This window comes from Sardina pilchardus, chromosome 7, assembly GCF_963854185.1.
Source record: "Sardina pilchardus chromosome 7, fSarPil1.1, whole genome shotgun sequence".
In the NCBI taxonomy this organism is placed as follows: domain Eukaryota; kingdom Metazoa; phylum Chordata; class Actinopteri; order Clupeiformes; family Clupeidae; genus Sardina; species Sardina pilchardus.
This window is the reverse complement of record NC_085000.1, coordinates 33,826,758-33,837,336: the sequence shown is the minus strand read 5'-3', so window position 1 is coordinate 33,837,336 and position 10,579 is coordinate 33,826,758. Positions and strand designations below refer to the sequence as shown.

Sequence of the window (10,579 nt, the reverse complement as noted above, 5' to 3'; positions counted from 1 at the left end):
AAAGAACGCACGCACGGTCATTATTACATGGACAGCGACTATTTGCGTAACTTGCACACAGCCTACGATCAAAAGCAGAACGCATACAAATTCATTCAACTGAACACACCACGTTCCCTTGCAGCACAACAATGGCCACATGAAAGAATACACTGAGGTATAAGATAATTAACTAGTGAGTGTGGTTCTTTTGCACATTGGAATACGATATTTAACTCGCACCCGAAGAAGGAGATATCTTGGAGTTTTAGCGCGCCTCTCTCTGCAAACTCATCAACACAAATTATGGCACAGCGGCCTTTTAACTAACCTGTACGCCGATCAGTTGCCGTATAAGCAAAAACACTTGCACTCACCCGTCAGAAGTGTACTTTGCGTGCCTTCTGCTCAGCAAACTCGTTCACTATTTTTTTTTTTGCGATCAAATGTTTATTTTATTAAATGCAAAACCATACAAAACACAACATATGGTATTTTTTCATACATTCAATGAGGCATTAACAAAAAGAAAAACAATCCAAACCATTAACAGACATGTACATAAAACAGAGACATAGACATACTGTAGACAAAAAAACAAACAAAACAAAACAAAACAAAACAGAGGGGATTTATCACAGCAGACAGTGGAAAATGCTATAGAGCTAAAAGCATTTCTTTCAAAGATTCAGCAAGACTGTGCCAAAAATCTAAAGTCTTGTCGGATGCGCCATTAATTCGAGCAGTAGACAGCTCCAGATATGTAATGTCCAAAAAGGAAAGAGACCAGTTCTTAACAGAAAGAGTGTGTGGTGGCTTCCAACGAGTTACAATAAGTTTCTTCGCGGCTGTCAGCCCAGCAAAGACAGCACGCTTATTGAGTTTGGAAAGATTGAGGTCTGATAAGTCGTTTAAAATCAATGCCCCCACAGACACAGGTATTACACCATTGACCAGGTCAGATAAATTGGAAGCCACACTGTTCCAAAACCTACTGACCGGTGGACAGTCCCACATCATGTGCAGGTAAGTGCCCTGAGCTTTCAATGAACAGTGTGTGCAACAAGAGTCACTAAGGAAATTCATGTGATGCAATTTCACCGGTGTGAGATACGTCCTGTGAGCAAAATTGAAATGAATTTGTTGATGGTCTGGGTTTCGTGATACTTGTGAAATATCAGACCACATATCATGCCAATCAAATTCTTTGTCTAATTCAGGGCAGTCTCGTTCCCAGATCTTTTCAATAGGAAGCCCAAATTGTGTAGGTACTATCAAAAGTTGATAGAGTTTGGATACCATTCCTTTATTTGTAGATTGTATGGCAAACAAATTCCGAATTGGGTGAGTGGGCAAAGGGCCCTGCCAAGGAACACCATATGCCTTGAGCGCAGATCTCAACTGTAAATAAAAGAAAAAAGAGGAACCTGGCAGATTGAATGCATTCTGAATATCAGAAAAAGAGAGTAGACCATCATCATTAAAAATGTCCTTTAGATGATGAACGCCACTCCGCTCCCACTGAGGATATGATACAGGCCTCCCGCCTATCATTAGAGCTTTATTATTGAATATTGGTGAAAGGGTGTGCCACTTAGATAGAAGACGACGATGTGCTTCCACCAGTCTCCATGTGCGTATAAGATAGGAGACGATAGGGCCAAATCGTAGCTGGCATTGCTTATTAGAGACGTTGGCAAAAAGCACGTCCTGAAGAGACCAGGGTTCTACTAAGTTGCTTTCTAAAGAACGCCAGGAGACAGAGGAATGAGGGTCAAACCAAGAAAGCAAAAAAATTAGCACTAAAATTAGGAACAGAAAGACCACTGTCCTCCCTCCTCCTTTGTAAAATCGACATTTTCAAGCGTGGTCGTTTCCCCTTCCATACAAAACGAGAGACTTTAGACTGAAGGTTACTCCAGTAATCAGATGGAGGGGGGAGAGGAAGCATCGAACTAACAAAATGTATCCTTGGTAAAATGTTCATTTTGACAATAGAGATACGTGATTGAATGGACATGGGAAGAACCATCCATCTATCCATATCCTTCAAAACATTGGTTAAAGTGATGGAGAAATTATGCCTGATAATCTGATTCAAAGTGGGAAAGATTTCTATACCCAAATATCTAAACTGATTTACAATAGGAATATCAACAGAAAGGGCTGAGCTTTGGGCATGAATATTAAGATGAAGAAGTGCAGATTTGGTCCAATTAATTTTAAATCCTGATAATTTCCCAAATTCCTCACAGATAGACAGGAGATGGGGTACAGACTGAGTAGGGTTTTCCAAAAACAGCATCACATCATCTGCATACAATGACAGGTGATGTTGAGTATTATGAATGCATATCGGAGAAACCATGGCGCTCTGTCTAATAGCTTGAGCAAGTGGCTCAAGTGAGATGACAAATAGAGAAGGACTTAATGGACATCCCTGACGTGAAGACCTAGAAACTGAAAAAAGAGCTGAGAGATTCCGGCCAGTTAATACCTGAGCTGAAGGATTGGAATATAAAACCTTGATCATTTTAATAAAAGTGGAGCCAAAGCCCATTACCTCCAAAACTGACCACAAGAATGACCATTCTAATCTGTCAAAAGCTTTCATTGCATCTAGGGAGAGAAGAGACATTGGCGTCCTACTGTCCGCTGCAGCATCAATGATGTGCAGTAGGCGTCGAACATTATCTGCTGCCAATCTTGATTTTATAAACCCTGTTTGATCAGGACTGACTAATGCTGACATGTGTGGCTCAAGACGGAGGGCAAGGAGTTTAGCAAAAATCTTTATATCAGAATTTAAAAGGCTAAGAGGGCGATAGCTAGAACACTCTGTAGGGTTCTTATCCCTTTTCAAGAGTAAGGAAATTAAAGCAGTGTTAACATCCCTGGAAAACCCACCCTTATCAATAGAGACATTAATCATATCAAGAAGGTAAGGACTCAACTGATCCCAAAAAGTCATATAGAATTCAGGGGGGATTCCGTCAATGCCTGGCGATTTACCTTTCTGCATTCTCTGCACAGCTACTCTCAGTTCCTCTGATGTAATTGAGTTATCTAGGCCTGCAGACTCAGAGTCCACTCTAGAAAGTTGGGACAAGTCCAGTTGAGCCAACCAGCCATCACACTGCTGTTTATCTAGAATAACCTCTGATTGGTACAGGTCAGAGAAGAAGGTTTTATGGCTATGGCTATGGCTATGGCTATGGTTATTTAGCAGACGCCTTTGTCCAAAGCGACATACAAATAAATAACAATACAAATTAAATTAACAGTGAACAATTACAAACTAGGGAGAATAGTAATATTATCAGTAAAACAATAATTTTAAGCACTAACCTAATGAGAAATAAAACAGTGAAATGAGAATATCAATCAAATAAGTCACTCAGTTAATTATATATAATAATAATAACTAAAGCATGGTATGGCTAAATTTAAGGACAATAGCAAAATAAATTTCAAATTCTATCAATAGACAAATTATAACAAAACAATACTATTATACAAACCATAACACATCACAAACTCAAAGGACTAAGTGCATATTAAATAAATATGCCTTAAGACCCCTCTTAAAAGATCCAAAGCTGTTGCTGGAACGGAGAGCACTGGGCAACTCATTCCACCAACACGGAACCACTGAAGAATAGGATCTACAATTTGACCTAGCATGTATGGTTGGTCGACATAACAGACGCTCCTCAGAAGATCGCAATGGGCGGTTGGGAATGTACATCGTGATTAAAGAACTGAAGTAGCTGGGAGCAGATCCAGTCAGTGTCCTATAGGCCAGAGTGAGAGATTTAAATTGAATTCTGGCTACTATAGGGAGCCAGTGGAGAGTAACTAGGAGAGGGGTTACATGTGTCCTCTTTGGCTGATTGAAGACCAGTCGTGCTGCAGCATTCTGAATCAACTGTAGTGGTCTTAATACACAAGCAGGTAGGCCAGCTAACAGAGAATTACAGTAGTCCAGCTTGGAGATAACCATTGCCTGTACAAGAAGCTGAGTGGAATCTTGTGTCAGATAAGGTCTGATCTTCCTAATGTTGTACAGGGTATACCGACATGACTTTGCAATTGAGGCAACATGCTCAGAGAAAGTAAGTTGGTCATCAATTATGACACCCAAGTTACGTGTCGATCTGGTTGGAGTCAGTGAGGATGAATCAAGCTGGATATTGATCTGTTGGGGAATAGCTGTTTTTGCTGGAAACACCAAGAGCTCAGTTTTGGAAAGATTAAGCTGAAGGTGCTGATCCTTCATCCAGATTGAAATGTCCTTCAGGCATGCAGAGATCCGATGGGAAACACTAGAGTCCTCAGGTGGGAAGGATAGGAAAAGTTGAGTGTCGTCCGCATAGCAATGATATTCAAATCCATGAGAGCGAATAATCCCACCTAAAGAAGTGGTGTAAATAGAGAAAAGGAGGGGCCCTAATACTGATCCTTGGGGGACTCCTGTAGTGAGGTCATGAGACTTTGATATCTGTCCCTGCCAAGACACGCTAAAAGAACGCCCTTTAAGGTAAGACTTGAACCAGTCAAGAGCTTTCCCAGAAATTCCCAGTTCATATAGTGTAGAAAGGAGAATGTCATGGTTAACCGTATCAAAGGCTGCAGATAAATCTAACAGAATTAACACTGATGACTGAGCAGAGGACTTAGCTACTCTCAATGCTTCAGTCACAGATAGAAGAGCAGTTTCAGTAGAATGACCACTCTTGAAACCAGACTGCATAGGGTCTAGTAGGTTATTCTGATAGAGGAAGTCACACATTTGCTTGAAGACCACTTTCTCCAAAACCTTTGACAAGAAAGGAAGAAGGGAGACAGGTCTGTAGTTCTTCACATCAGTTGAATTAAGTGTAGTTAAGTGTAGTTCTTCACATCAGTTGAATTAAGTGTTTTAAAAGTGCTATTAATCTCCTTTGGATCAGTGCTGATACTACCATCTGTTATCTGTATGGCTGGTATGTCAGAGAAAAATCACAAGTCCTAATTCTCATAGCAAGCAGGTGGCTGGGTCTGGCACCATGAAAATAATATCGCTGTCTTGTTCTATGAATTTGAAATTCTGATTTCCGTTTCAAAATATTATTAATTTCCTTCTTGACTAAAGCACGCTCTAAAGCCACTTGTTCTGAGAATTTACATTGCAAAGCAGTATCTAACCTCATAAATTTGTTTTCAAGAGTTTGCAGCTGACGAGATTTTTCCTTCTGTGCATTAGAGCAGAACAGTATAGCGTTACTCCTAATAAAACCCTTTATGGCATCCCATAGTATTCTTGAGTCCTCCACTGAGCCAACATTAAAATCTGCAAATTCCTTGAATCCAGTAATAAATTGAGCAATATAAGTTTCATTGTTTAATAAAGACGTGTTAAATCGCCATCTAGCTGCACGACGAGATAGGTGACCCAAAGTGTTGGAGCAAAGGACACCCTTATGATCAGATAAAGCCATTGGTAGTAAGATTGCCTTCTCAATAGAGTAAAAAAGTTGGTGAGATGCAAAAAGAAAATCAATTCTAGAAAAAGATTTATGTCTGCCTGAATAGAAAGTATAATCTTTTGAGGAGGGATTGACCATCCGCCATGTGTCCATCAGCCCTAGAGTACTGGCCCATGATTTTAAAGCCTTAGTAGCCTGGCCCTGGTCCCCTGATGATGTTGCATTTGACCGGTCAACAACAGGGTCCCACACCGCATTGAAGTCTGCGCCAACAACAAAAGAGTAATCAGTCAATTCTAGCATTTTTACAGTAAGAGTATTATAGAAAGTGGCATCAAAAACATTTGGGGCATATGCAGAGATGAGTGCTATTTTCCTAGAATTAAATTCTGTTTTAGTAATGACAATCCTGCCTGCATCATCTGCCCAAGATGACAATACCTTAAGTGGAAGATTTTGCCTAGCCACAATTGCTACACCTTTCGTCTTTGTGGTAGACGAAGAGAAGGCCACAGTGTAATAAAATCTGTTAGCCAAACGTCCAGAATCCACATTTAACAGATGGGTCTCCTGGAGCAACGCAATATCAACTTTTTTACTCTTCAATAAGCTCAATGTGCTCGCGCGTTTATGGGGAGCATTCAACCCACCACAGTTCCACACTAAAAAAGAAAGTTCAGCCATTATCAAGAAAAAAAGGTTGTAAATATCGGCACATACAGGCTGAAAAGGCTGAAAAACGCTGATCATAGCCTTCCACATTACATTTCAACAACTGTGCATCCAAAGTTAGGTCCCTCCGTAAAAACAACATAGACATAGACACATAGAACAAAAAATCTAAACAAAGAATAAAAGAGAAGAGAAAATACATAGTCAAACTGCAGGTCTGTGATCCAAACATGGATATGGGGCAGCGCAGGAATAGACCAGCCCAAAACTTTGAACGGTAGGGCTATGGCATACCCATGAGCCTAATAAAGAGCTCGTTAAACTTCTACAAAAAAGGCCTAACCAGGCATTGAAAAGTGAGGAGTGCAGAGCATGTCATGTAATACCAAAAAAACAAATAGTTGTTAATAACCTTAGTTCGCTAAATAAGCCACTTTATGCTAAACTATTAATAGGCTAAGGCAAGTAGGCGAGATAGCCTTCAAAACAGATATAGCCTAGGCTACAAGTGAAGATCAGCCAAAATGACGTAAACTGGTAAAACAGTCCTTGTGAGCCAGGCTCATTACAAAGTCTGTACACATCTCGTAGAAATGTTCAAAAAACGTCCAGTTCTTAAATTAGAAAACCCAAAAGAACAAACCAGTGATCCGTATCGCGAAGTGTAGATTCACCCTCAGCCGCTCAGTCACCTGACTCAGCGATGTCCGCGGAAGTGTCGGTCATGTTCGCTGGAGTTGCGGAGATTGCAGCCAAGTAGTCCTCTGCCTCCTTGGGAGAGGAGAATGATCTGTATTGTGCTCCATCCTTGATTTTCAGCGTAGCAGGATATAGTAGAAAGAAGTCCACGCCGTTAGCCCGGGCCGTGTTCATAGCCTGGTGGAAGGCTTGGCGGCGCTTTACAGTAAAGTTGCTGTAGTCTGGCGAAAAACGAATCTTCCGACCGTCAATGGAGAGAGGATTTTTCTTGGCAGCACGCAAGATGGCCTGACGAGTTGTGTAACGAAGCACGTTGAAAATCATTGTACGGTTAGCTCCCCGACTGCGTGTGTCACTGTAGATTCGATGAGCCCTCATAATCTCAATCTGAGTGTCCGAGAGGGTCGGGAACCATTTGGGGAGGGAATGAGTAAGATATTGAATGGCATTGGACCCTTCGAGCCCCTCTTCCAAACCCACGATGCGAACGTTACACCTTCTGTTTCTATCTTCCATGTCTGCCAATTTCGACTCCACGTCTTGCATAGACTGGCCATAACTATTGAGCGCACTGGAATTGCTCTGGACAGTAGTTTTAAGTTGCTCCACGTCATTTTTGATGGAACCCAAGCTTGCCGTTAGGGAGGCTAGTTCAGCATGAATAGCAGTTAGCTTCTCTACGTTGTCTTCCCCCACCTTCTGAAGCTGCGTCAGACGCGGTTCAAAGAAGCCTCGCTGTTTTTCCAATACGGAGTCCGCAATAGCGTCAACATCTTGCCGACAAAGTTTGTTCTTCGAAGACATCTCGTCCACTTAGTTCTGACACATAAATTGAGGCAATATTTCAACGAATAACTCGCAAGCAACAACAATTTGTCAAGGTCGGGCCAGGAGCTAAAAACCTAGGCTGACATCTTGTCCAGTAGATCACGTGACTCCAAACTCGTTCACTATTGTGGTGAAATCCAATTTCCTCGCCCTGTCATTTTCGATGGAGAGTATGGCCAATCCACTCAATCGCTCCTGACCCATGGCACTCCTCAGATAGGTCTTTATTAATTTGCTGACTTTCCACGACTTTAGTAAGAGTAGTAGCCTATACCTGTTTACATTTGCTAGCATGTGCAGCAGCCTATGATCAGAGATGACGTAAAGATGTTATGACTGGACAAACAGATTTCCCAGCAGGCCATGTTACAACATCTTGTAAGTTGACGATAAAATAATCAATAATGGTATTAGTTTTATTGATTAATTTTGATTCTAACATTGAAATGTCATTAGTAAAATCAAAATGATATGAAATGTAGGAGAAAATACAAGAATTGGGGAATGGATAGGTGCCACCATGAGACCAACTTGTAGGAGATAGTGAAGCAGTTAAGTAGCAATCAGTTTCCTCTATTTAGAAATTCAGCAGAGCCGGCATCATTGATGACAATAGTTAACTTTATGTCGCATAGCTGGGAGGCGCTGGACAAATTCGGAATTGTAAAGGGCCCTGCGAAGCTCAGGGGTTGCACCGGTTGCACCGTCGCACGCTACGCCCCTGTCTGTGTTTTAAAGAGTGATTCTCATCTCTATGCCTTAATGTTAATGAGTGTGTGTGTGTGTGTGTGTGTGTGTGTGTGTGTCTACAGGCTGAGGGGTTGTTCCCTCACAGTGAAGAGCTGTGCAGCTTTATCTTCAGCTCTCAGATCAAACTCTTCCAGTCTGAGACAGCTGAACCTGAGTAGGAATAATGTGGGAGATTCAGGAGTGGAGCTGCTTTCTACTGGTCTGGAGCATCCAAACTGTAGACTGGAGACACTGGAGTAAGTTTGTGTATGTGTTTGTGTGTGTGACTTCACTTCATGTATTTGAGTGTGTGTGTGTGTGTGTGTGTGTGTGTGTTTATCCGTACAGTGTGTTGTCTGTGTTTTAAAAGAGTGATTCTCATCTCTATGCCTTAATGTTAATGAGTGTTTGTGTGTGTCTACAGGCTGTGGGGTTGTTCCCTCACAGTGAAGAGCTGTGCAGCTTTATCTTCAGCTCTCAGATCAAACTCTTCCAGTCTGAGACAGCTGAACCTGAGTATCAATGATGTGGGAGATTCAGGAGTGGAGCTGCTTTCTACTGGTCTGGAGCATCCAAACTGTAGACTGGAGACACTGAAGTAAGTCTGTACGTGTATGTGTGTGTGTGTTTGACTTCATGTACACACACACACACACACACACACATTTGTATGCCGTGAAGTGTTCACAGAGAAGATGATGACCATTTAGGTCTGTGTGATGAACTGTAAGGAGAAGCACATCTGTAGCCATGTTGCAAACACAACATGAAGGTTAATGAGATTTGTTACTTATGAAGTGTTCTTTAAATCTGTTGTCTGTATGATGTGTCTCTCTCAGGCTGCAGTTCTGTAAGCTCACAGAGAGGAGCTGTTCATCTCTAGCTGCAGCTCTCAGATCAAACCCCTCCAGTCTGAGACAGCTGGACCTGAGAGACAACAAACTGCAGCAGTCTGGAGTGGAGCTGCTCTCTGCTCTACAGAGAGACCCCACATATAAACTGACTGAACTACAGTAAGTAATGAATACAGCACATATAATCACAATCCAGGTTATCCACTGTGCTTATGAACATGTGTCAGTGTGTGTTTTGCGTACATTATTGTCATCTGTGTGATGTGTCCAATATACTTAGTAGGTTTTAACTGGAGAACCTTTAATGAGTCATCAGTGTGACTGGAGCAGAGCTGTTCTGCATGTTTACACACGTCAGTGTTGAGGAATCCTGATGGAGAAACCTCATACTGAACATTTACACACGTCAGTGTTGAGGAATCCTGATGGAGAAACCTCAAACTGAGCATGATGCAATCTGACTAATTTCCTCAACAGGCATGGAAATAGATCCATCAGTCATCCATCAGTGTGATGGAACACAGCTGCTGCAGATGCTGCATCAGTCATCCATCAGTGTGATGGAGCACAGCTGCTGCAGATGCTGCAGTTTCCAGACACTCAGGACCAGATGATCCTCCAACTGCTCCACTCATCATGTGGGTCAACTGCTCACTGCTACACTTTAAAGGGGCAGTTTTGTATTATAATATATAATCAAAACCTATGATGAAACCAATATTTAAAAGTGATAAATTAGTGTGTGCTCTGATTTAATGTAATATGTGAATAAAATGTGCTACCCTACAGTGTTGATGAGTGCCATCACTGACTACTTCCAAAGCCCTGCACACTCCTCCTCTCTAGATCAAGCACCTACAGATGCACTATGGAATCCCCTCTAGTTAACATACCAGTCTGCTATAGCTGGGCACACAGCTACACCTCACCAGTAATATTTCTACAATGTGGGTATCATCATCAACAACATGTACAAATACAACAGGGGAAGGTGTTTACAGGTGCAGGAACATTTCCACAATGTGGGCATCATCATCATCAACATGCACAAACACAACAGGTGAAGGTGTTGACAGGTGGGGACCCAGTTCTGCATTCCAGTGCCCTCTAGTGGACAGAAACCATATGGCATCTGTAGGGAGGGAGACAGCAGAGACCACATGAGGCCTAGAACCCTGGACTACAAGAACACTAACATGCACCCACAACACTAAAGAACCCTGGACTACAAGAACACTAACATGCACCCACACCCACAACACTAAAGAACCCTGGACTACAAGAACACTAACATGCACCCACAACACTAAAGAACCCTGGACTACAAGAACACTAACATGCACCCACAAC

The 10,579-nt window shown here is 41.9% G+C and overlaps 1 protein-coding gene across 1 annotated transcript in view; it reads left to right on the top strand.

Annotated features, from left to right (window-relative positions):
- LOC134088019 (NACHT, LRR and PYD domains-containing protein 12-like) overlaps positions 1-10,152 on the top strand; it is a 25,329-nt gene extending 15,177 nt beyond the window's left edge. The window contains exons 11-13 of the mRNA XM_062541905.1: positions 8,459-8,632; positions 9,215-9,388; positions 9,707-10,152. Of these exons, the coding sequence (XP_062397889.1) occupies positions 8,459-8,632; positions 9,215-9,388; positions 9,707-9,743 (385 nt within the window). The 3' untranslated portion in view covers positions 9,744-10,152. The remainder of the gene's footprint in view (positions 1-8,458; positions 8,633-9,214; positions 9,389-9,706) is intronic.
- The last annotated feature ends 427 nt before the right edge of the window (positions 10,153-10,579 follow it).